This window comes from Tachypleus tridentatus, chromosome 6 (assembly GCF_004210375.1).
Source record: "Tachypleus tridentatus isolate NWPU-2018 chromosome 6, ASM421037v1, whole genome shotgun sequence".
Lineage (NCBI taxonomy): Eukaryota > Metazoa > Arthropoda > Merostomata > Xiphosura > Limulidae > Tachypleus > Tachypleus tridentatus.
The window spans coordinates 98,355,817-98,382,932 of NC_134830.1; the positions used below are offsets into that span (position 1 = coordinate 98,355,817).

At 32.3% G+C, this 27,116-nt stretch overlaps 1 protein-coding gene and 1 long non-coding RNA gene across 3 annotated transcripts in view; one reads left to right on the forward strand and one right to left on the reverse strand.

Annotated features, from left to right (window-relative positions):
- LOC143253146 (protein Spindly-B-like) overlaps window positions 1-22,102 on the forward strand; it is a 68,795-nt gene extending 46,693 nt beyond the window's left edge. For both annotated transcript variants that reach the window (XM_076506487.1, XM_076506486.1), the window contains exons 7-9: window positions 4,295-4,572; window positions 14,128-14,309; window positions 21,117-22,102. In XM_076506487.1, the coding sequence (XP_076362602.1) occupies window positions 4,295-4,572; window positions 14,128-14,309; window positions 21,117-21,466 (810 nt within the window). In that variant the 3' untranslated portion in view covers window positions 21,467-22,102. The remainder of the gene's footprint in view (window positions 1-4,294; window positions 4,573-14,127; window positions 14,310-21,116) is intronic.
- Window positions 1-27,116, reverse strand: part of LOC143253147 (uncharacterized) — a 32,763-nt gene that overhangs the window by 2,648 nt on the left and 2,999 nt on the right. The window contains exon 2 of the long non-coding RNA XR_013029404.1: window positions 376-423. This is a non-coding gene — a long non-coding RNA (uncharacterized LOC143253147). The remainder of the gene's footprint in view (window positions 1-375; window positions 424-27,116) is intronic.

Sequence of the window (27,116 nt, forward strand, 5' to 3'; positions counted from 1 at the left end):
CCTTACAAGTCTTGGAAAACTTCATCTAATAAAAATATACAAAATGATGTTCTATCTGTAGAGTAAAATAGTTTATTAATTATTACTATCCAAGAAATTTGATATACACAAAGAATTAATATTTTGTAAGAGCCAAGGTGAACTAGTACATTTAAGAACTTTTCTTCATTTTGTCTATAACTTTGTAAATGTTTCTTACATCTTATTGTGCAATGTACGTTTTTTATGTATGTGTATAAATATAAAATCACAAAATACACTGAAAACAACTTTCAATGAAGTTAGACTAATGAATTCCATTTGATTATTCCTCATAAGATAAAAACTTGTGAAACTTTATGAAAAACACGTGATTTAAATAAAAACGTATCTTACCTTATGTCAGATTCATCTGTTATATAATTTAGTTTTTCACTGCTCACACTGTAAAGAAAAATACTTTAATAGTCATTTTTATCCCAGATATTTTATAAGCAACAAAATTAATATTTTGTGTAAGTGGTAAGTATAACTTGTATGTATAAACAATTTCTTTTGTTTATACCTTAGAGTGTAAATACTTCTGACATAACACTTTATTGGAAGATATCATTCCACATGTTAGTGGCATATGTACAAAACTAATTCCAGTAAAGGGATCCTGTTTAAATATTCATAATAAGAAATATACCATCTGTGAATATCCTGCATCTTACCTTAGATGAGATTTCAAGTGCTTAGGTCTGTAGACAACAGGCTCCTATATGACTGACGTTTTCCTAATATCTATATTATTATTCACTTAAGGATCTTGTATAGATTTGACTGCATGTTGGCTGTGAAAAGATGTGAAGAATGGAGGACACTTTAACAGAATGTATACACTGTAAATTACCGCAGAAGGGGTGGAAATACGTAAGAGAGCATGAGTTTCAATTTTCAAAGTTAATCTTACCTTTGGACAGTTAAAATAAGAAAAATGTGACTTAGACTAATCTTTTAACTGCTGTAAAATCACAGTGCTAATGTATGTTTAGCACTGGTAGTTAAAGTTGTACATTGTATTGTGAAGCCATATACAAGAGCACTTGCTTAAATAAACATGTTTTAAAGATAAAAAAATATTGTATTCGAGTACAGTATACATAATAGCACATGTGCACTTATTTACTAACATGTCTACAGTCATATTCAAATGTGTCCATGCTAAAGTCAGTGAGAAGACAGATGCCCTGAACAGATGTGAGATATGATTATGGCAATTTAATACAATTCATGCTGTTTATATCACTTGTAACAGAATAGCTTGAGGGTGTAATCTTTAGTTTGACTTTACACCAGTTACAAATTTATTTAAATCCAGATTATACATTCATGAGCCAAGCACATAAGACATCAACTTGAGAGACTTATAAGTATAACAAAGAACTTACTCAGAGACAATAAAATAGATTTTATTCATAAACAGCAAAGCAATTCGTTAATATAAAAATTCCAAGGTTAACTTGGAATAGTTATAAGTGCAAGCTCTCAAACGTTTCATTCTGAATAATATATTCATGAATTAAACTTTCTACTATGTTCATTAACATAGACACAACACTAGATATGTAATCTACAAAAATAATATGAGACAGTCTATTAGTCTTAATGTTCGTTAAGTAACTGTATTAACAGTTCTTCTGATATATTCATTAGCAATTTATAACCATAATTAGTCTTATTATTTTTTGAACACAGTTAGTATTTTTCACTTTTCTCTTTTCAGGCACAATACATTATTAAACATTATATTAAGTGAAACACTCTTTGAAAAGATCAAAAAGAGCATCACTATCAAGGAGTTTGTACAACAAACTTCATGTATAGTCTGGAGTATAGCTGTGATCTACTGGTCAGGACCTTCAGTCTTCAACTGAAACAGACCAAGTTCAAGTAGGAGAGAGTGGAAGGGGGATCAGAAACACATTTTTCTATTTCTTTACGACTTTTCAAGAAGTTTGACAGATCTACTATTGCAAATAATAATTCCATTTCAATTGATACAACTGAAATCTTCCATCAAACCATAACTATAACTGCTTAATCAGTTTTTATGGAACTAACTTGTTATTATTATCTGATATCTTTGGTGTAAATACCTGAGACAATTATCTTAGAGTATTAAAGACAAATCATGTAACTTTGGTCTTTTCACAAATATTTCACCACTTATTATTAACCAAACAATTGCTGCTTTATTGAAGCTCATTGCATCTATTTGTTGCTGGAATTTGTACAGTTAATTTCAGTGTTTCTCGAGTCAAGACTTGGAATGTATGTCTAACTAACTCATTTGATGGGTTTTGAGCTTTCCTCCTCCTTTTTGGTAATGTTGCTAGCTAGATAGTGTCCACGTCAGGGGCGTAGATCCTGAGGGGATGAGTGGGATACATCCCCTTTTCATTTTAGGTGGGGGGTATGGTGCATACAATCATCCCCCCCTGCAGTTTGGTCTGTTGAATTGTGTTATTGCATCATAAGCCTACAAATTGTGTGTTTGTTCTTGTGATTCTTGTGTTCTTATCAATTGAATTACATAATTAGGCCTAGATGTAGGCTTTTTCAGTAGCCAAAATGTACATCTTTAATATAGGCATGCTTCTAAGCTTTTCAGTCTAAGCGATAGTTTGTAAGTATCAGTCAGTAGGCCTAAGTATATATGCAAGTAAGTATTGTGGCAACAAGATTACTCTGTGACTGCATGTTTACAGCTTTCAGGTTCACGTAATCAGAGATTACCAATTTGCAAATTGAACAGTTCACATAAGTGGTTGCAAAAATCATCCCTTCCCCATCGGTGTGAAAAATCTACCCCACTGATCCACGTTACTTATGAAATTCTCCGATCTGCTGTATTTCTGTAAGCCATATATTATATGGAAGATAAGATTCCATTTCTTAAAAATTTTTAAATACTTAGTATTAATATTGTACAAATACTTCACACTGTTTTATCAACACAGTTGGTTGAAATAAAGGTAAGCTTGAAATAAAGATAAATATATTTATGAAGCAAGATTAAAATTTATGTATTTATCTATGTATACACAGATATGAAATTCTATTCCAGAATGAAAAAGTACACATTCACTTATTGTTTGGGTTTAGTTAGAAATATTTTTGGTCTTGTACATTTCATGAAAACCTAGGGACAGTATGAAATTTTAAAAAATAAAAACAGATAAAATTTTAATTTTGTGGAAAAATAAAACATTTTTAGAATTTTTTAAAATAATGAACTAAAATATAAAAGTAAGAGGTTCAAATCTGAAACAAATATAAGTGTTTTAGCTATTTCTTGTAAAAGAAAATCATATTGTAATTTCTTCAGATTTCAAAGATAACAATGTATAAAAATTAAGATACTTTATTTTTCTGAAACAACATACTTTTAGAAATGTTCTTGTCAGATTTTGAACAACTTCATCCATTAGTTTTATTTTTGTAACAAAATGTTAGGATGGCAAAATTAGGTCCTTACAGTTTAAATCCATTTTTTCTATCCAGATCTGACAACATCCTCAGTAATCAAGGTCTATTTTGTAACAATTCATTATGTTGCAGCCCATAACATTCCACATCTATATCACTCTTCACTGCCTGTAAACTGCAATGTGAGTCCTGCTTCTGCAGGCACCTCCTAAGCCTCAGGTACATGTAGTATCCCACAATATAGCCTGTACCCTGAGGATTTTTTTGTTTGGTGCAGCATTTTTCATTTTTGTTTAGGCTTGTTTTTGCTTATTGCAAATTATATATATTTCACTATATAGATTGTACCTACCATCAACTGTTATGGAAAAAGTCAGTACTGGGAGAGTTCTGTTCTCTTTGCTGGCTTATGCTTTCTAGCTCTTCAAATTAGATTTTACAGTGGTTAGGTTTGAGTGTGTCTGGGCACTTCTCCTGTGTCTCCCCAATGCAAAATTTTCCACCTTTGATTTTCAAGTGTGCCATGAGAAACCCTTACCATTCCAGGTTCTTAGTAGGAGTAGTAGTAAACTCAAAGAGTTTCTCACCAATTATGATTCTTCTGCAGAGAGTCTGAATGAGCAGCATATTGCAGAAGGAAGTAGTGCAAGTATATGTAAAGACTATTTCAAAATACTTTAACAATTCTGATGATACATCATTCTTAATTTGAGTATATTTGTGTACATTTTTTACATTGCATAAAAGCTTAAAAAGAATAATTTCACTAATTTTAATTTGTTGTATCATGGTTGGTTCATTTATGGTGAAAAAAAACACACTATCTTCTTACATGTTATAGCATCAAATGGCAACATTGCTGAGTATGACAAGTCACAAAAGTGATGCTGCCTATGTTCAGAAAGTAGAACAGTCTTTGTCTCAGGCACGGGCTGAAATCCAGGAGTTAACAGAACGTCTACAGCAGACAGAAAAGAGACTTGAAGCATTTAAGAAGCAGCAAGGGTCACATGTAACTTCTGTCCAAATGGGAACTGTTCAGCTATCTTCATGTCAGTCATCTGTAGAGAATACTAATGGAAAGTATAATTATTTAAGGACAATGCTGGAACAGTCACAGTGAGTATGCAAAAGAGTTAATTAATGCTACAGTTCTGGAACATTGGATGCAATTATATAGGATTTTCTTGAGAAATGATAAACTTTGGCTCAATCTTTACACAAAAATAACATGTCGAAGATAAGTTAACACTTTTGCAACAGACTCTTGTATTTTACAGTATCTTGTAGCCACTGTGTAACAATGAAGGTATAAGTACTATAACTGCAGGTACATCAAGTAGCTTCATAAAATTTGATGAGCTTTCAGTAAACATTACAAGACTAGCAGACAAAAAACAGAATTTTCAGTCGAGTATTACAACTAAAAATTTATCTGTTATTACATGGAGTCAATGTTGACTGCTCTAAGTGCAAAATGATTTTCATTTTAAGGTTAAAAATACTTTTCTTCCTCTGAGAAATTTCAGATTTCTTTTTGCATAATCTCCAAAAACCTTCTATAAAACTCAACCTTTTTTCTCTCTTCAGATAAATTATTACTGTACCTTTTTTTTCTACCATGACTATATATATCTGGTCAACTTGATTGACCTTATAACCACCATTAAAATTAGGAATTAAATATTAGTGACCCTTTTTTCTTTTCAGAATGGTTACAAATTGTAGCAGGAAACCAAAATTGTTTATCCTTATTATCTTAAAACTCATAACAGTATACATCTATTTATGCTTAATTTATTATTTTATTGGTCTATGAACTATGTCTAACTAATGATCTTAACACAAGTTGTAAATCACTCAGTATATATGCATCTCATGTTACCATATCTGAGATGTTCGTATATTATATTTTTGTTTTCTTCATTATCTTTCCTAACATAATCTTATCTAACCTGACAAGTTTCTACTTCTTTACATTTTAATTACTTTTATAATAAGTATAGACATGAAAAAAATGAAATACAGTAATTACCTGATTTTGTGCTGTCAAACATAAGTGAAGCTCAATCATATTTTTCTATGTCAGTCATATAACTACACTATTTTTTTTTTATTTAGTTAAGTAATGCATATAAGAATACAGAATAATAACACACACAAAAAATCAGTACCTTATAACTTATAATGGTTGTGGCTTTTTAACTATAAGATAGAAGCCTTAAAAATTCAGTAAATATCCTTGATGTGTCCTTGTATATATATTAAGAGAAAAGAAAATTATGCGAGAGTTCTGAAACATAGCATTTGACTGATCCCTTCAGCATACCATGAAATTGTAATAACACAACAGCTGTATGGCAGCTGATAAGTTTGGAAACTACTTTTCTTGAGTGTATATATGAAAGCATAGTTTCATTGTACCTACAGTAATATCATGGACCATGGGTGGCTAAAAGTGTGCTACATGGGTGATTAACATTGCTTATGTTGTTACCACAGTGCAAACTACTGTAGTATTTTCAGAAACAGTTGTGAGCTTTTGTATTCTTTAAAAAGAGAGAGAATAATATCAAGAGTGCTTCTGAATGTTGTTGCCACGTGTGTCCACTCTTCAATGCTGTATTACCATTATAATGAACAAGGGATTCTTACAACAAACTCCTACTTCTAAAACTAGCTCAAAGAACATAGCAGTTACATGTGACATGACATCTAACCGCTTCTTGTAAAAAGCTTTCTCAACTTACACTGCCATCTATCGGTGCAAATGTTTGCCCACTACTAGCCTTCATACTCACACTTATCCTCATGGATGTTAATGTGAGATATGTGCGTACTAATGTGCAAATGATTATGCAGCAACCCTCTGCCAATAGGAGTGCCACACTACCCCTTTTGTAACTTACAACCTTTAGTAACTTCTTGATTAGCAGTTTTGTTGTACAGACATGCTTTTTGCTCTGGTTTTGGTTGACTTGCATGAAAATTTTTACTATATTGTTTTTCAGACATTGAAACGTCTTTTCTTGATCAGTAACATTTGTTGTGTAAGGTTTTGTTAATTTTCTTGAAGAGTTATGATTTTCTTCTCTCCTATTTCACTATACAGAGTTATGCTCTCAAAGTTTCAGGTTGTCATTACTATAGTTGCTGAACTGCTGTAGTGTATTTATTGATCACATTAATGGGGTTAGAACCAAAATTATCAGTCCATGAATAGACAACATTCTAAACAAACTGATGACTGTCCTAGCATGTACTCTCAAGTTTTGGTGAACAAGGAAGACCAAGATTTTGTCAGCTTTTCTCCCCCCCCCCCCACAACCTTCTCAGTTACATGGCATTTTGGGGAAATTGTTCTAGATGCTGCCTTCTTTTGTGTAATTGATTAATCAGGTAAGTTATATACTGTCCTTTTCTCCCCTGTTATTTCATTTCTGCCCTTTCCAGGGACAAACCTTTTGGTCAGTAATTAGATTTCTTTCTTCCTCAGATGTTGGAGCTCATAGAAGTTGTTTTGGGGGTTAACTGCATTAGAGGGTCAGAATGCGTTGACTCCCCCACTTGCTTTGGATGATCATGTTTTTGCTTATCATTGTTCTGACTTACCTTGGTTGGTGTGAAGTGTTTGAAGTTGCTTATCCCTTTGTGGGGGTCAGATCTTAATACAGATGTGTCTCTTACTAGAGACATTACTTTTTTATTAAGGGTTTGTCAACCTCCCTCATCATGCATGACACATTTTTATGCATCAGAAGGTATTTAGAGGTGTTCCCAACTCAATAAATATGAGGCTTTAGTCAATCTGTCTATATACCTTTCTTTCATCCTTGGGCTCTTCTTTATCTCAGCTTCCTGTTTCTTGACTTTTTCCTTCCAATCCCTTGCCAATTCTGGCTTTTCAGGCATCAGAAATTCATCTTTAGTGCATCCTGTATCAGTGACTGTGTTGTATGGTTTGGGCCAACAGGGATTAGACACCTTCACTTTGCCCTCCTTTGAGATTCCTTTGCAGTGGATCCCAAGATTCTGATAGTTGTCTCAGAATGTCTTGTCTTCCAATTCCATTCACCTTCCCAAATATCACACCATCCTATTTCTTTGCCTCCTTCATGGAATATTGTTTCATTCCAGCATCCTTCTAAAGCAGTTTGGGACTTATATCACAAGGGTGTTATCAAATGAGATTCTTCTTGTCCAGGGTTTTATTCTTGTATGTTCTGTTCCCAGAAAGAAGGGAGGATTCATGCCTAGTCATAAACTTATCACATTGGAACTGCTTTTTAGTCCTTCCAAAGTTCAAAATGGAGTTGTATTTATCTTTTCATTGAGCTTTTACTTCAGATTTGTTGGTAATGAGTGTTGATATGTCAGATGTGTGCCTCTACAGCTCCTGTATCCAGACAGTATACTTGTTTTGTTTATCAGGTGTGTGTGTGTTTCAGTTTTGGGCACTTCCATTCAGACTTACCTCAGCTCCTTGTGAGTTCTGTCAGATAGTTTGGACACTTACCTCCCTTCTTCATTCTAGGAACCTTTGTTTCCAGTTATATGGATAACTGGCTGCCTTTAGCATCTTTACAGGAAGACTGTACTTTATATAATCTGTTTCTTTCTCAGGAAGCTGTCAGTGTCAAGGTAGAGAAATATTTTCGAACACCCACACACTTTTTGGTTCATCTCAGGGTATTTCTCAATTCCTTTATCAGTTAGGCCCAACCTTCTTCCCTTCAGCAAAATGTTCTTTTTTTGGGGGGAAGGGGGGGGCTTCTCTGAAACCTTCATTCCTCTTTGTCATGCCCACATACATCATAATTAGTGGATTTTGATTGTCAAATAGAGATTTGCTTGGAATCTCTTGGATGTTCCTCTTATTCCTTCTACTTCCTCTCAGACCAGCTTTTGTTGGTGGTTGAATTTGGACAATGTTACTCTCATAAAGGTGCTTCTCTTTTCAGATGAGGGGCATCTCTTGATCCCAAGAGGTTTGGGGGCAATGGATTCTTTTGGAGTCCTTTTTCTATATCAGTCTCTTGAAACTCCTTGTGGCTCATCAGATTTACTTCACTTTTTCCATGCTCTTTGATACTGGCTGGTGATGGTACACTGACAGTTTTTCACTTGTCTTGAACAAATACAGGCAAGAGGACACTCAATCAAGAACCCTCTGTTTTGAAAGATTGGATCTCATGTATTTGGCTCACAGCCATCAGATCAGTTTGTTGGCATGTTATATTGCAGGTGCCCTGAATCTTGTCACAGATCATTTATCTCACCATGCTAAAATTCCATCTACAGTATGATCTCTGCTCTGGATCTTCAGATTTTTTGAGCTGCATATTTCTACTTTCTTTTAGAGGACATCATCAATGCCACTGCATGAGCCACTTTGCATACAGTTACATCTCATTATCTTCATTATTTAACTGTTTCCTGCCCTTTGGCATCACCATTTTTTGCTCCTACATTTGTCTGCCAATAGTGTATATATTCCATTAATTTTCTTTTCTTTGTAGGACCTTTTCTCACATATTTGGATCTTTCTCAGTTGCAAATGTTGCCTACCCAAGAATACTTAGTCTTAAATTCGCACTGTAAGACCTGTTAAATATATTGAATACATTATAGTATAACTTAAGCAGGCTATGTTATGGCCACCACTGAGATGGTATACCTCATGGTGTTGTGCATTATAAATATGTTTGTTTTGAACCATGCATTCATGAACTTACATGAGTAAAGTAACTAACTTACAGAGATTACTGCATTTCTCTGATAATCTGTGGTGTTTGATACTCATCCTACCACCGATTTGATATACAATTTCAGATGCCACCAGGTGTTGGATGGTGCATTCTATCAACATGATTGCTCTATTTTTCAAGATAGGATATTATGGTCACCCATTGCACTATCTCTGGTGCTGCAGAGTTCTGGTGTTGGTTGTATCAGTAAAAGACACATGAATTTTCACGTGTGAATGATTGTGTGTCCTCTTACTGCAGACTGAACAAAAACATTCCCAATGTCACCAGCTTTTGTGAGGAAGATGCACATTCACATAGGTGTTCCACCATCTCACTGGCCACCTGATGTTGTTTCCCTGTAAATCTTGTTTTGGTTAGATTGAAGGTGTGTGCATGTGGAAATGGGTTCTTGGTGTGGAGGCTCCTCTTTCCATTGAAGATCTAACATACAATTCCAGATGCCACTTGATGTTGGTCAAAATCAAACTCACACTTACTGTCTGTTTCACTCCAGCCACTCTACAACAAGGGGTCCCTTAATTACTATATTTTTTTATGGGGTCCCTTTGTTTCTGCCCATTTGTGACACATTCATAATGTGAAGTGTATTCCTGGCTCAGAATTTGTATGGTCTCCCATTGTTGTTTTTTAAATCATTCTCACATCACATGGTTTTCTCTTGGGTGCTTCCTAAAGAGGGGGATCATCTTCTCATTGACTTTCCTCCTGTTCAGTGTGGGATTTTAGCTTTTGTGAGGTATTGGAAGTTAAAATTATTTTGAACTGAAAATGTATGTCTGATATATACTTACCTCCTCTCACATTTTGCACTTGTCCTCCCCACTTTTGGTGCAGTTTTTTTATCTGACCAATCTAAAGGTGGTTACCATAGGGATAGTGTTGCACTCCTATTAGTGGAGGGTTACTCATAATCATTTCAAATTAGTATGCAGATATATCACATTATCATACATGAGGGTAAGTGGGAGTGTGAAGGTTAGTGGCGACTGAAAATTTGTGCTGATAAAGGGCAATGTAATTTGAGAAAGAAAAATGTTAACTTTAGCTATTTCATATTGCTTTCATAATCACTAAATCCCAATCTAGTCAGATATGTTTGAAATTAATTTGAACATTGCTTTCACTACCTCCAAATCTTTGGAACCACCTCTTAACCAATTGCTGATCCTATTTCATAACAAATAGCCTACAGTTGATTCAGACACTTTCTTGAACCTGTGCTATCCTAATTTTAGACTATTATTTTGATGAAACATAGTCTAATTTAGTATTGACTTGGAACTCTTAGTAGTGATCACTTTATATAATATATTTTTTTATCTAGCTTCTTATGTCAATTCCTAGTGTGTGTGATCATAAAACAATTATAAACTTTGGAATAGGAATGTCTCTAGATTTTTTCATTTTACCACTTTCTTTATGCAAACAAACATAAACAACCTGTCTGAGGGTGTTTCTGAATTAAATATTCTCTTTCATGCATTGTTTTCTGGTTCATAATAATATAATATCAGAGGCTAACTAGCAGGTTTAAGAAGTGAATAATTTTTCATCATTACAAGGAATTATATCTATCACAATGATGGGTATCTTAGATCTATAGATTTCATATCGTTGAAATCTATTTGAGACATGGTGAATGGGATAATTATACCTATAAGTTGTTGGAGTGGATGACAACTGCACCTGTCAAACTGTTTTTTTTTTAATTTTCAGTTGTTGTGACAAACATAGGGAAAATTGTTTCCAGTGGTTTAACCTTCAAAGCTGTTATAAATATGAATAATTATACAATAATATACATAGATAGGCAGATACCCAGGTGTATAGATAGATGCAATTTGTTCATCCCATTATAGTAAGATATTTTATTTCATTTTCTAATTCATATTCATAAAAGATTAACCAATGTAAAACTAATTTTATAAAATTTATATTTGATGAAAGTTTTGAGCTTGTAATCATATTATTATGGATTATAAACTTTAAAAGTTGTTGAAATTTAGTAAACAACACCTTAGGAATGTAAAGTGCTCCAGTTTTTAATAAAACTTTGGAAAGCCATGTAAATCAGAGATATTTGAAATAGCCTAACTTGTAGATATATATTTATATTCAAAACAGAATTAGAATCAAAGTTTTACTGTATGATTAGTATTAACGTTGTTTCATATATTGCTGTTGTTAGCTAAAGATGGGCACTTACTATAATCTGCTAATTGATTAATGATTGAAATCATTACTCAGTTACATTAATCAGTTGTTCTCACATGAGAATGACCTTCCTATTTTTGGCATTCTTTAGGTTTTCTTTTAAATATAATTTCAAACTACCCACAATTTCATATGGTAAACATCTTTGTGTACAACAGTTGGGGATTAAGCTATTTTTTTAAACCTAAAATGTTCATGAAAATGTATCATATATGCAATGTAGTATTAAACTTGTAATGAACTGAAAATATGACTGATCCTGTTTCATGGTTTTTCCCTACAAACTTTTGCAAGATTACTGCTGAAACTAAAAACAGAAAAATTCTTTGTTTGAGATAATTATCCTTACACTTTGTTTATAAAGCTAGCAAAGATCCATGTCACAGTGTGTGATAATATATATCAGTGAAAATAATGTATTTTAACTCACTGCAACTTTGTTAATGAAAGTGACCTTATCCTAACTAACACTGGTTACATTTGCAGTTTAATAACTTAAAGCTGCACTATTATTTAGACATATAAGATAAATACAAATAGCAGACATTACTGTGGCTAGTTATATAGCCAGCTGCCACTAAGCCACACTCTCACATTCATGAGTTGTGTATAAGCAGAATGTCAACTGAAATAGTAAGAGTTAATTACTTGGATAGTTAGAATAATAAAAAAATACTAATAATTGGAAGCATTAATTTTAATTTGTTGATTGTCTTTGTGAGTCATGAAAGTAGTCAATTAAACTGAAAATAATAGAGATATCATAATGGCTATATTTTGATTAATCAAGCTAATTATGTGATGTATGCATTTACCTTTACTTGCAGTCATAAGCATGTGGCTGTGAAGAATGCAATATTGCAGGCTTCCAGAAGACTAATATTTCTAAAATAGCTCATTCATTGTGAATATTGCTAAAACGTATTTTGATTTTCATAAGTGAAAATGTTTTCCTATTTTTAAGAATGACTACATTATTGTACAAAGCATTTATGTTCAATTATGTATATTTTAAGTGTTTGTGACAGGTAAATGGCTGAACCCTTAGTGCAAAAATTTTAAATTTGGCACATAGTTATGAATGTTTTTTCCTCAAAATATTTCACTTGCAACATGCTATCCCTGTTCATAAGACGACAGTATTCTAAGTCACAAATTTGCATATTCTTTAGAGTGTCATTAAACTTCTTTCTTCAACACTTCCAGCTTCAGACATATAGAACATGAAGATGTATTGTGTTTAATGAAGAGAGAAATCTAGCATTAATTGAAAATTCTTTACTGATTGAAACTAAAATACTTATTAAATTGTAAAAAGTATATTTTTGTAAACTGATTAATATCAGTAGTTAGGATGATATTTGTACAAGTATACAGTATTGTCACAACATATCAAACTATTAAATTAAAATGATTTATGAATACATTATCATTTACAATACGATTCAATTAGTGTAGTATTCTTAGTAATAACAATGCATGGATTTATCTGTTAGGTACTGTCATTATTGTCAATGTTTACAATTATAATATCAGAAGGATGATTAATTTTATAAGATGTTAAAAAGTATTTACTGGGGTGCGTATTCTCTATTTTCTCAACTCACTGCAACAATTTTCTATAATGATACATGTATCTCCTGCAAATAACAGCTGAGACACTTACTATAAGCCACATTTCCAACAAAAGCATTAACAAGTTAATATGGACAAATGATCACTTGGTACATTAATATTGAAGTAATACTGTTTACTTGATTTGCTTTATAATTAAGTTAATAATTAGAAAAATGTAAACTACTGTTGTATTCTTGTCTGGTTGATCTCTAACTTTTATACCGGTTTTGTTTTGTTTCAGCAAAAACCTGCTTTCTAATAATACCATGTGCAACAAGAAAAAGCTAAACTTACTATTTATTACTACTGCTAGATATGATAATCATTATAAATATGTTGGATAATAACCTGTTTGAAACACATAATGGGTTTGTCACAACTGTTTATAAGGTGCTGAATATTTTATTCTTTCAGAGTTAAAAACGTTGTTTTACGAGTTCAGCTCTCAGTCAAGCTTCAGATAGTTGGGAAAGTTTCTAATTTTTATAACTGCTGAGGTGGAACTTTCTTCCAAGTTTGACATTAAGGTTATCTGTAAATTTGAGAATATTCACACTGTATAAATATAAATCAAAACAATAGTTTTTTGATAATAAATCATGTTTAAAATTGACTTGACTTTCAGTGCTTACTAATATATATATACCTGAAATATATACAATATTTTTCATTTTACTACATTAATATGCTACTGTAGAAAGTTTTCTTTTGTTTACTCCTTCAGTTGTATTTGTAATTTTGACCTTTAAAGTGATATTTTCGCTGGTGAATACAAATTTTGAATATTACAAAAGAATGCAGGTGATAGTTGATGGGATCAATGGATAGAATTTAGTTTTTTATTTGAATGAAGGATGTTTTGTAGAAAATTATTAATCCCTTTGAAAAAATTATACTCTTGATCTCAATAAAAATAAAATGCTTAATACATATGATAGATTAATCAGTGCAGGAAGTTATGTAAATTTAAACAGTTGAGCTAGCCATCAATACAGGTCACTTTGTAAGTGTTGAAAACCTCTCAGAATGTCTAAGTGTCAGAGTATGTACATTTATGTATAAAATATTTTAGACAAGAAGTAAGCAAACTTGAAAAAGAACTCCAACTAAGTAGAATGCTTAAAGTTGCTGAAAGTGACAAACTTCTACAGTGCCAGAAAAGTTTATATCAAGCAGAACGCCAAACAGAAGGCTTAAAAAGTGAGGTGATGAGGTTAAAGTTGCGACTAGAAGAAGTCATGAATGACAAAGGTGGTAAGTGAACATCACTCTTAATATTTTGTTATTTATATGTACTTTTATGGGAATTGGAAATTGTGTGTACAATGTTAAATCTCTTATTGATTGTAAAGTTTAAAATAATTAAAACTTGAAAGTAAAACACTTTGATGACCAGAGGTGTTTTAACACATCAAATTACTCAGTGCAATTTTCTCAGGGGGAGCTCCTCTGTACTGATCAACTATAGCTATAACATTTTATAAGTTCTTTGTATTACTTTGGGGTCTATCAATGCATTATCCCAATTGTACTAACATTAAATACATCATTGTTGATAAAATAAATAGAAATGACTAAGGATTTGTTATTAAGGATTAATGTTTGAACATGTTCCCACTGGAGAAGTTTTCTTGATGATAAATATGTAAAATCTGCAAAAATAAAGTCTACAGTAATCCTAGATGCTTAACAATGAATAAAGTATTTGGATGTGTGATTATTTGTATGTTTAAGTCTAGAGTTTAAAAGTTATTTGTGTCAATTAATAAAGTGAGAACAATATTGTCTATAAAGGTGGCTAAAAAATATTAATCTAATAATTATATAAGTGTGTTTGTAAAATTTTGGGATTTTTATTTTTATTCAAGTTTCAGAAATCATATTATTTTCAAAAGTTTAAAATTATCATCATACAACAAGAGACCACACCAATAGGAGAACAACACAACCTCCATACCCATTAACTCTCCTTGAACACTTTCACTCAAAAATCACTTCTTTCTTTTCCTTGGCATTGCATTGAACAGATGTTAAATTTTTCAAGTGTATATTTAATTTATTGATATATGCATTAATCAGTGAAACTTATGATTTTGTCTTGCCTTTGCTTTTGTTTCAAAAACGTTACCATAATGAATTCTCAAGTGCTGGTGATGTCAAATTTGCCTTGTAGAAGTAACTGAGTTACAAGCACAGAATCTATTTCTACTTTGGCTTCTTGAGACTTGTTAACTTTGGAGAATGCTATAACAATTCTACTAGATCTTGTGTGTTCCCTCATGCATAATGGACCTCCTCTTTATACTGTTTTTTCTGATGTCATTTCCTCTCAGTATGTGAACAACAAGGACAGTAACTTTTACTTACTGTTCCACCGTCTTGGTTTTCCTGAACAGAAGGAGTAACTCCTTATCCTTGCCCTTCCACTTTCTGGATATGATTTCTCAGGTATGTTTTTTTCTTTTTCTCTAGCTTTCATCTTTTATTCTTTGTTATTTTTTAACTCCATGAATTTGGGATTATTTTGTCCTTCCTCCTCCTCTGCCTAATATTATGATTTATGCTTCATCCTTTTCTCAAACAACTCCACACTTTTGCCTGCATGCCTCATCCCCTTCCATTTTTATCTCTTGTCCTGATTTATAGCTATTTTTCCTTTCATTTTCAAAATTCCCATCTTTGGAATCTCTTTTTGCCTGCTTAGAGTGTAGACTACTTGTCCCCTATTTTGCTTTCTCATTTCCTGTTCCATGTGTTGATCCTTTTCTCACTACCCTCCTACTTTCCCTCTTCTTCCTCCACCTCTTGTCTCAGACACTTTATTGTACTCCAGAAAAGTTTGTCCTCTTCTCCTTATCATCTTAGTTATACCACTTCTTCTTGTCTGTCCTTCCTTTCTTGATTTCTCTGTTGTTGGAAATTCTTGGGTCAAGATACACTTTTCACCAACCCTTGGAAAAGATTCTTCAGGCATGCATACAGCAAACTCCATATTCATTTCTCATTATCTTCATTTTTGGGTTGTTTTGTCTCCCATAGGATTTTGTTTAAACCCTTTTTATCAACCTTCAGTCAACCCACCATTCTTCAGATAACTGGATATATTTTCTTTTTTATCTCTCTCTCTCCATCTAACAGAATTCCACTGAATGGCTAGTTTTACCTCTCAAAGTCTGCTTATTTCCCAAAATCTATATTAGGCTACACTAGTATCTGCTGTCTGGATGTAGTACTGCACAAGACCATTAAAGGTTTTCTTATAGTATACAGTATGTTACTAAATTGTCCAATCTAGACCTTATTTTGCAGAGTTTATCATGGAAAAAGTTGACACTAGGGAAGTGACTGCCCTCTTTTTTGGCTTATGCTTTCAGGTTTCTAAATATTGGGTTTTGGCAGGCAGACCAATGGGGTCCAGGCACTTCTTCAGGTCACTCCAACATGAATTCCTCCCCCCCTTTCAAGTGCAGCATGGGATTCCCTTGCCACTTCCAGTTCCTAACTTCTAGTGTGGTGGTCCTTGGAAAATTCCTCACTGGGTGGGCTAAGTGCAATATGAAGGGAAGGGGGGAGATGATAAAACTCTCTGTGTAGTATCACAAGTCACCCACTCAAACAACTTGTGCCTTACTCATGCAGTCATTCTGCCCATTAGAGTTGAAGTGAGTACATACCAAATGGTATGATTGCACTCCAATCATCTTACATATACTGGTTCACTAACTGCTTGTGTGCAGGTGGTTGTTTGGCCATGTTTATATTTTATCCATCCTTATGACACTTTTGCTCCTATCCCCCATTTACAGAGTAGGTAAACAATATACTTTGGTCAAGATGAGATGCAGTCTCTCATGGAGTCTCTGCCAACAAATGTCACACTCCACAGGCTTTCTAAAAGAAGCTCATTTAGGTTTAACTTTGCCTCTCTACCAGTACAACATAGGATTCTAGCTGTTCTATGTGTAAAGGTGAGTTATTATGTTGGAAGTTAACATTTTTTGAATATGAAAATATATTTCCAATTGTGCTGTTGGGATGCTACTGGACATGGAGGTTGTGTTACTCTCCTTTTGCTGGAGGGATTTTGTCCCACGCACCAGAGCTTTTCACAACAAAGTACATTAATTTTAGGTGGGAGTTAGCTTAGGATTAGTGGCATACAAATATCACAAGCAGATCCATTAAGGTATAGTTTTCTGTTTGGGAAGGTAGTTATATCTTGGAAATTCATTTTTAGATTAGGAAGTTGTTAATGCCCGTAAGCAAGCATCATGTGACTAATGTTAGAATAATATTGTTAGTATAAAATAAAGTCAAGACCCATTTTGTGGAAATATAAATTTGTATAATTGTTGATAAGATAATGAATATGAAAGTTTCAGAATTTTCCTAAACTGATGTTTACTATAAATACTTCAGAATTAATAAACAGCATTTATTCATCAGTTATTGCCAAAAATTCAATAATAAAATATCAGAATGAGTATGTGTTATTTTTCAGCTCACAGATGCACTTTAGAGTAGTCACTTAAACCCACTAACTGGAATCTTAGCACAGAGTGCTTCTTCCCAAACTCAAACTCAAGTATGTTGTGCAAAAAATAAAAAAGGGCACAAGTGTGAAAGTTCAGTAAACTTTATTAATACAAAAACAACACAATGCAAAATAATGGGACAAGATATGTGTCAAACTTTATAAGCATTTTATCAGTTCACTGTGCCACCCACCCATTTTTCATAAGTCAATTCTTAGAATTTGGGAAACCCCAAAGTTAAGCTTAACAAAGTGAGAATGAAATCTAAGCTAAGGTATGGGTTTAACTCAAAGTTATACCACTGCCTATTAAAAAAATTTCTACATTTCTCAAAGTTTAGTGCAAGTCATTGTTAACAGAAACTTACCAATTAAAACTAAATCCAATTAAAATCAAGTTCATTATTGTTGAAAACAATATTAAAGAAAACCAAACCTGCACATGGCTCTACACTCAGCAAGCAGTCCTTAAATTGTGTTTGTAGCATAATGTACAGAAAGGCAATTATAGTCCCTAGCAATTATCCATTTTGTTTACAAAGGAAAACAACTGTCTTACTACAAGCTAATAGTTATCTTTTTTATAAGATAATACAGATAAACCATTACTGAATATGCATGCTGTGTGCAAAGACACAGATATTTCACTTTTTAGTTTTAAGCATACATTATACACAAGTGAATGATCCTGTTCCATTCTGTTATGTTTAGGCCAGTATTTTTTTTAAATTGTATTATGAATTTAGAAAACAAAAAAGTACTTTTTACATCTTGTTTCATTCTAACTTATGTGTAACTTTTTTTAAATTATGGACAGAGATTTTTTACCTCACAAAAATCCATTAAATGTTGACAAAGATAGTCATCGTATGAAAAGTTTGTAACATTATAGCACATACATTTTGGTTTGTGAAAGTTTATCCCACACTTGTTTTTTCCTAATATGCAGTATGCAACATGTGAGTGGCTAGTTTGAACATATTTGTTAAACTGTTAATATGGATGAACGTTTAGGTGCATGCCCAACCATGGTTAATTCAGGTGAGGCTGAGATATGAAATCAGAAGAAATATATTAAATGAAAGAAACATTGGATCAAAGTGTTGAAAGTTTAATCAGTGAACTACATCTAACAAAATTAGACAATAAATCCATATGGCAAATTGACAGATAACAACTAGGCCTTGGCCAGCCAGGGACATCTCGGAGAGATACATAGATGCCATGTGTTATTTCTGGTGATACATTAAGCAAAGTGGCCTATAAATTTAGCATAAAATATATAATCATGACATTAACAGGTAAAGCAAAATGCCAAGTATCTGGAGAGAAGAATGTGTGTAAAGGTCGGATGGAGGCTCAGAAAAATTGTAGATACCTTCCAGACAACAGGTAGATGTTTAATAGGGTGCATATAATATTTTTTGTTTATTTTTTTATATTGTAATACAAACATTTTTTGACATCATATATTTATCACTAGTTTATGAGATTTATTGACTGCTTGGAAATATACAGTTGTAAATGTATTTGGTACATTAATATTTGATTTCAACAAGTTCTGCATTAAGCCTTTTTTCATGTAGGTGTACATGGCTATCATGTTGGTGCTATGTGCTGAAAACTCTTAACATCATTTCTAATCATAACTTACTTACAAGTATACTGGTGTACACAAAAATAAAATTTTGTAGGTCTATAATGTATTTATCCATAGCATCTGATTCATTTACTTGTCACTAAAATATGATACAGTCACAGAAAAAATTTAATGCATTTTTGTGTTAAATTTTAAAAGGACCAAATTTTCTCAGTGATGTTTTGCCTTGTTGCAGAGAAATGAATAATGCAAAAGACAGAATGTGATATATTCAGGTCATATGGGGTTGGATTTCTTCCATCACAGGGATAGCCTATAACAAAAGTTCTTACAACTCTTACTGATGTGCTATGGTATACTGATCCATTCCTCTTAAAGTTTGCATTGAAATTGATTATCATTTTGAAACAATTTGATATTACAGGATACAGGGACAACCTAAAACAACACGAAAATTTCCCCTGGTTTGTATTTGAATTAACAATAGGAGACAATGGAAAAGAATCTTTAAAACTCAGTAAGGATTGTTGTGCTGCCAATATGTAGCAGTTGCTATATAAGTGGTAAAAAGGTTCAAATGAAGATTACATACAAATTGGTGCTGGCATAACCTGACAGTATGTTACTGGGAGTGTTTATTTCATATGTAAAAAAACATTTTGTGTTGCATATGCAGAAAGTTCTACTTGTGTTGCTTTTATGCAACTAAAGTTAATTATGAAAATGTGGTATTTCTTTTTTTATGCATTTGGATAATCATAATAAGTGTAAGACACAAAACTGGCATTTTTTATCCCCTCCTTCTACTCTAAAAGAAAAAGAAAAAAATGTTGGTTTTATGGCAAATATTTAAATAATTGTGTTGAAGGGGAAACAGTTGTCTTGCCTTTTTTTCCCCATGAAGTAATGAAACAATACTATGTCTTATGACAAATATAATTGAGTTTACACTGTAAAAATGTTTAACCCTTTTGGCACTGAATAACAATTTTTAATGTTTGGCATGGCACTGAATATATATGTTTGATACTTCAACTAATTACGGTATCAGTACTAAAAGCATGATATCTCAGCAATAACTCAACAAAAGTCCCTGAAATATTCATTGATTGTACCCAATACTATATATGTTAAATTCAATACATAAGAATAAAGAAAGGTCGCCTGCTGCGCTGAGCCTTCAAGTCAACTGCGGTCGCCAACCACACCAAAAGGGTTAAAACCAATAGGACACAACTGTTTGGCAAAACCACAAGGTATACAATGATATTAATATGTGCAACAATGTAAGAGTAGTCTCAGTAACAATATGGATATGAATCTGCTTTGTTGGTATGGTAACATGATGTTTGCTCAATAGCTAATCAGGTACATGTGGACTTGTAGCCCTGTTGGAAAGATGAAGTAATATGATTATTAAATATTACATGGTTGTGGGTTTGGTCACAAAAAATATGATCATCATGGCAAATATTATAGAAACAAAAAGACACTATTATAATATGTAAAGGTACTGTAATACCTAAAGGCCAGTATTTTTACAGATTTAAGGATTGTCAAGCGATTGAGCATCCTATGAATTTATCCTTAAATTACTGCTCGGATTTCATTTTCAGGAAATATATATTTGTATGTGACTTGTTGAAAGCTGTATTTAAAATATTGTATTGTATAAACAATTTTTGCTATATCACAATTTCCATAATGTTAATTTACCTAAAAAGAAAAGTTCATTTCCATGAATAGAGAAGGGCTGTCAAAGAACTAAGTAAATGCGCATTAAAATGGGTAAACTATTATTCAGTGTGCTCTGTCATTGACTTTAGCTACTAAATACATGCAACTTTACATCTAGTTGAACTTTTCTGGTAAATATATTAATTTATATTAAAACATTGAAGGTAGTAATGACTGGTATGTTTTATAGAATCTTTAAAAACAGCTAAGAAGTTTGTGACTAAAACTGAAAAGATCCCTGGATATCAGAAAATACTGGAAAAGAAGAACACTGTTGAAGATTCAGTTAAGCTACAAGAAAACTCTACTGTTCTGAAGGAAAGTAATTTCAGTGTAAAACAAGAAGAAAAACTCATCAGCATGAAGAAAGTTTCTGTTGATGACACAGTAACAATTATGGATGAAAATGGCCAAAAGGAAACAAAGAAGTTGAGTGAGGAAAAATTAGGAGCACCACTTATTAGAGGTGGTAAGAAAGCAGTTGCTCCCAAAGTCCAAGTGTCAGGTGAGGGAGATATTAACAACTGCAAACAACAGTGATAGATCATGTTGTATGGTGACTGCAAATTAAGTGACAGTAAAAGTAAATATTTTTTTGTTTGTAAATTTACTGGGGTTTTTTAATAGGTAGTCTAAGAGAGAAATACAGTGTTATCTTAACAATTCAAGATTTAAAATATATATATATATTATAGTATGATTATCTTTATAACAGAAATTAATAACAATAATCTCTGATAGAGACTTTATAAAGATTGTTTTTCTTTTAAATTATACCACTTTCACTGATCTTGGATCAAAAATTAAACTGTAACAAAATATTTACCAAAATACTTTTATCTGCAAGATTTTACACAAATGCAATCAAATTTTAAATATATTACCTAATTAAGATAATAGTACATGAACAACATTTAAAAAAAAACTCTGTGACAGATAGTTTTGGACTGTATTACAAAGATAAGGTACAAAAAAGATGTTGTAAAAACGTCTTAGTAAGTCATGATAGAATGTCACAAATTCATAGAAGTTTCTGTCATCTTAACTGATATAAGTGTTTTGCAATGATGAAATTAACTAGTAACTTTACATAGCAAGTATATTTATAAAGAATTAAAACTGTTGGTCGGACAAGTTTAATGATTGTAAAACTGTATTATTAAATATTAGAATTAATGATGTCCTTCACTGTATAGACTGCTGTTACAAAAAACATAGTGAATATACACCATATAACAGAGCACTGCTGTTGAATTAATTGTATGCATGTGGTGCACTAGTACAGACAATGTTTGTAAAATAAAATAACTGCAGTATGTCACAAAATTATTTATATAGATGGCCTTCACTGACACAATACTGTTTTACTGTCTATAATATACAGAATAAATCATACTAGTCTCATTCGTTATTGTAAACTACTCCTGCAGATGATTCTTTCATTCAAATTATGTAATGGAAATGTATTTGTTCCAATAATACAGACTTATAGTAACACCATAATGGAAAACTGTTGTGCTTCCTACACATAAAGATTGCTGCTAAAGTCTCAAGTGAACATTAATGTTCTGTCCTTAAAAAAATTGTACTTAATTACAACTTCCAGGCTACAATTGCATTATACCAAGAGTCTCCTTGTTGACATAGAATTACTGTTTTTGATTTATTAAAATCCTTCATGAGGAAAATATAATTTATTAAAGGGATATAATGTTTATTGAAAAACAATAAAATTGTAATATTCACTATATTTATACAAAGAACTGGTCTTAACCAAGACCAACTGCTTGTTATGTTGCTCTGAGCCACATTAAGGATGATGTTTTCAATATTAAGTAACCCAGTTTTGTAATTTTGACTTTCGTGTTTCAATACATTTTGCATTTTAATATTATCTATATTATTATACTTAGTTAGGTTACATATATCGATCTCTACTTTTCTTTATAAAATTAAAAAATTTTTTTGTTATTCACGATTTTCCGAATTTCGTGCAAAGCTACACAAGGGCTATCTGCGCTAGCCGTTCCTAATTTAGCAGTGTAAGACTAGAGGGAAGGCAGCTAGTCATCACCACCCACCGCCAACTCTTGGACTACCCTTTACCACGAATAGTTGAATTGATCAAGGTTGAAAGGGCGAGCATGTTTAGTGTGACGGGGATTCGTACCCGTGACCCTCAGATTACGAGTCAAACATCCCAACCATGCCGGACCAGCTCATTATATACATGGAGGTTTAAGTCATCAAATGATATACTAATTTTAAAACGAAGATGTTTATGTATGCTCTTGTGAATTTGTTTGTTGTGCACGTTATTAATGTTAAGCAAGTTTAATTTTTGGTTAATATTTTATAAAATCTGACAAACTTGTCAAAATTTAATTTGAATAATAGGATGCATTAAACAAAATCTACTTATTTTTCAATGTACTTTGAAACAGTAAATAATATACTTCTCTCAGTCTTTTAACAATGTCTGTTTGCTTGTAATTAAGCACAAAGCTATACAATAAGCTCTCTGTGTATTGCCCACAATGTGTACCAAAACTTGAGTTCTAGCATTGTTTTAAATCCAAAGACACACTGTGCCACTGGAGAACTTTCAGCAATGTGTCACTGATCCTCCTAGCAAATTTACACCTCTCTTTTAATCACTTGATACACTGAGGTGACCAAAAAGTGGAATACAATTGCAGTTTTATGTTGACATAACAAGAAAGTCAAAACAACAAAACTGGGTTACTTAATATTAAAAATGTCATCCCTAATGTGGCTCAGAGAAACAATTACAGTGATGTACCTTGGATATCATGCAAATTACAGCTTGTTTCTATAATTTTTTAAACTATAGTTGCTTCCTATTTAATTGTCATATTTTTGTGTGCAAGCAGTACCAAACGTGGGGCACGTGTATACCAGATTTTATTACTCATTAGAATCTTTATCACAAGTATCACATCGCCCGTCTTGTGTGTGTGTGTGTATATATACTACTAGTATCCTTTTACCTACAAGAAAGGGATCATTGGGATCCCAGCCAAAGAGTTCTGTTGCATTATTAGAGTGATAAAGTTTGTCATTTTTCTCTATGCTCTTCTGAAAAAATCGTTTACATGTTTACTTAGATGAAAATTCATTGAAATAGGGAAATTTTATAGTCTTCTAACTTTATCAATAAAACTGCACCATACAATATAAATAAAACACTGCACATTTGAAAACATGCAAATAGGGATTGTAAAAAAGTATGGAAACAAGGCTGAAGGTACTGAAGACATTATTTACAGAAACTATGAATTTGTAGTGTATCCATGTTGTTACTTAGCATGACAAATGGTGGAGTCAAAATAGGAATTTTTTGTTCAAGTGAATAATACCTACAGTATCTCCAGCCTTGTTTTCTACTTTTTTTTTCATGATATAGGAGTTTCTTACCTAATAACATTGATTGTAGAGTGTACAAACAATTGAGTAAATGTATGTAATATTAATCTATTATTGACAAGTAATTCCTGCTTCACCCTGTACGTAAGTTTTTTTTACAGGAACACCACTTACTGGTAAGAAAGCTAACTTCACAGGGTAATGATAATGTCATTTACACTTGAATTGTGGTATTTTTTACTTTATGTAAAATATAAAATAAATAAATCAACTATTCAATACACATGTGATCTTCACAGTACCTTAGTTGGTATTCTACAAAACGTTTTGTTATATCACAAGGTATTTTTCTGTAGGCTGGCAATAGAAAAAAATAATAATATGAATGGATTTTAGAGTCATTCTAAGTATTGGATAGTTTAATTTTTCTGAATGTTTTAAATGCGTATGGCATTTATCATTGTAAAGGAATATTATGAGTGTTCGTTTAGGAACACGTTTACTTTCTAAGGTGGTTTTTGCCATGTGTTCAATTATTTCTATTAGTATTTTGTCAAAATCTGGTTGCTCCCTATTATGAATTACTATGGTGGTTCATGATTATGTGACAGCTTTTAGCCTTAAGTGTGCAGTGTGTTTGCTGATGGATTTGCAAGAGATTTGTTTAGAAATGTCTTGAATCCTACAATGATACTTCTTTATTCCTTTCATAATCTTTTAAGATTTTTTTATTTATATAGAAAAATTCTGCAGAACTCTGAAGAAGCAAGTATGAAATATAGTTCACTGATAACAGGATTACAAGAAATCCTAAACATTTTATACTCATATACAACATCTTATGTTTTATACAAGTGGACTAGACCTTAGAAAGTGTGCCATCTGAAACAGCAGAGGAAACTAACCACAATTTAGACAAAAAAAAAAGAAGAAAGATTAGTTATCTGTTATGTATTGATTCAGTCAACCTCACATATTGTGTTCCACTTTATAGGAGATAAATATAACCAATACATTACAAGTTTTGATTCTATTTTTTTAACTCACAAATGGGAGGTCCCAATTTGCTAGGAGGATTAGTGACACATTGCTGAAAGTTCTGCAGTGGCATATATGTAAGTATTGGTATACAAAGACATAAAACTGCAATTGTATTCCACTTTTGTTACTTTAAGGCAAAGTTAGTTTGCTTATAGTAAATTGTCAACTTTGTTTCCAATTTTTGGTCACCTCAGTGTATCAAGTGATTAAAAGAGATGTGTAAATTTGCTAGGAGGATCAGTGACACATTGCTGAAAGTTCTCCAGTGGCACAGTGTGTCTTTGGATTTAAAACAACGCTAGAACTCAAGTTTTGATACACATTGTGGGCAATACACAGAGAGCTTATTGTATAGCTTTGTGCTTAATTATAAGCAAACAGACATTGTTAAAAGACTGAGAGAAGTATATTATTTACTGTTTCAAAGTACATTGAAAAATAAGTAGATTTTGTTTAATGCGTCCTATTATTCAAATTAAATTTTGACAAGTTTGTCATATTTTATAAAATATTAACCAAAAATTAAACTTGCTTAACATTAATAACGTGCACAACAAACAAATTCACAAGAGCATACATAAACATCTTCGTTTTAAAATTAGTATATCATTTGATGACTTAAACCTCCATGTATATAATGAGCTGGTCCGGCATGGTTGGGATGTTTGACTCATAATCTGAGGGTCACGGATACGAATCCCCGTCACACTAAACATGCTCGCCCTTTCAACCTTGATCAATCCAACTATTCGTGGTAAAGGGTAGTCCAAGAGTTGCCGGTAGGTGATGATGACTAGCTGCCTTCCCTCTAGTCTTACACTGCTAAATTAGGGACGGCTAGCACAGATAGCCCTCGAGTAGCTTTGTGCGAAATTTCCAAACAAACAAACAAATAATGTGGCTCAGAGCAAAATAACTACAGTGATGTACCTTGGATATCTTGCAAATTACAGCTTGTCTCTATAATTATAGTTGCTTCCTTTTTATTAGCCATATTTTGTGCACAAGTACTAAACGTGGGGTTCGTGTATACCAGATTCTATTTTATTACTCATTAGAATATTTACCAACCTACCTAGCCTCGTATATAGCTATATGCCCAAAGTATTGCATCGCCCGTTTTATGTGTGTATGTATATATATATATATATATTGGGACTCCAGCCGGAAGAGTTCTGTTAAATTATTATAACTATAAGGTTTGTCATTGTTTCTCTACGCTATTCTGAAAAAATCAATTATATGCTTGCTTAGATGAAAATTCATTGGAATAGGAAAATTTAACGACAATTAGAGTGAAGACAACTTTTATCTGACCGTGTTGTCGTACAGAAATAACATCCAATAAGACAAAGGCAAATTACAAATTCATTATTTAATATCCGCCTCTTTATAACCTGCAACTAAATTTTCTCCAAAACGACATTTTTTATTATTTCAATAAATTTGCTGAGTTTCACGCAAAATTACTCAAGAGCTGTCTGTCCCTTGTTCTGAACTAATATACTTCACGGAAAGCGATTTATCAACACCAATCAATCCCAACCTGTGGGCTATTGTAATAAAAAAATTGGAGTTTAACTGCCACTCTTGTAACGCTTCAAAATTCAGAACTTTGCGCAGTCCTTTATTAGAAGAATATCAATACATAGCTAATTATGTGAAATTTAAAATATCCATTTCATAGATAACGTATAATTTTTTTTTAAATATAAAGGTACGTTGATCTTTGAGTTTTACTTTACTGTTTACTTGTTATTGT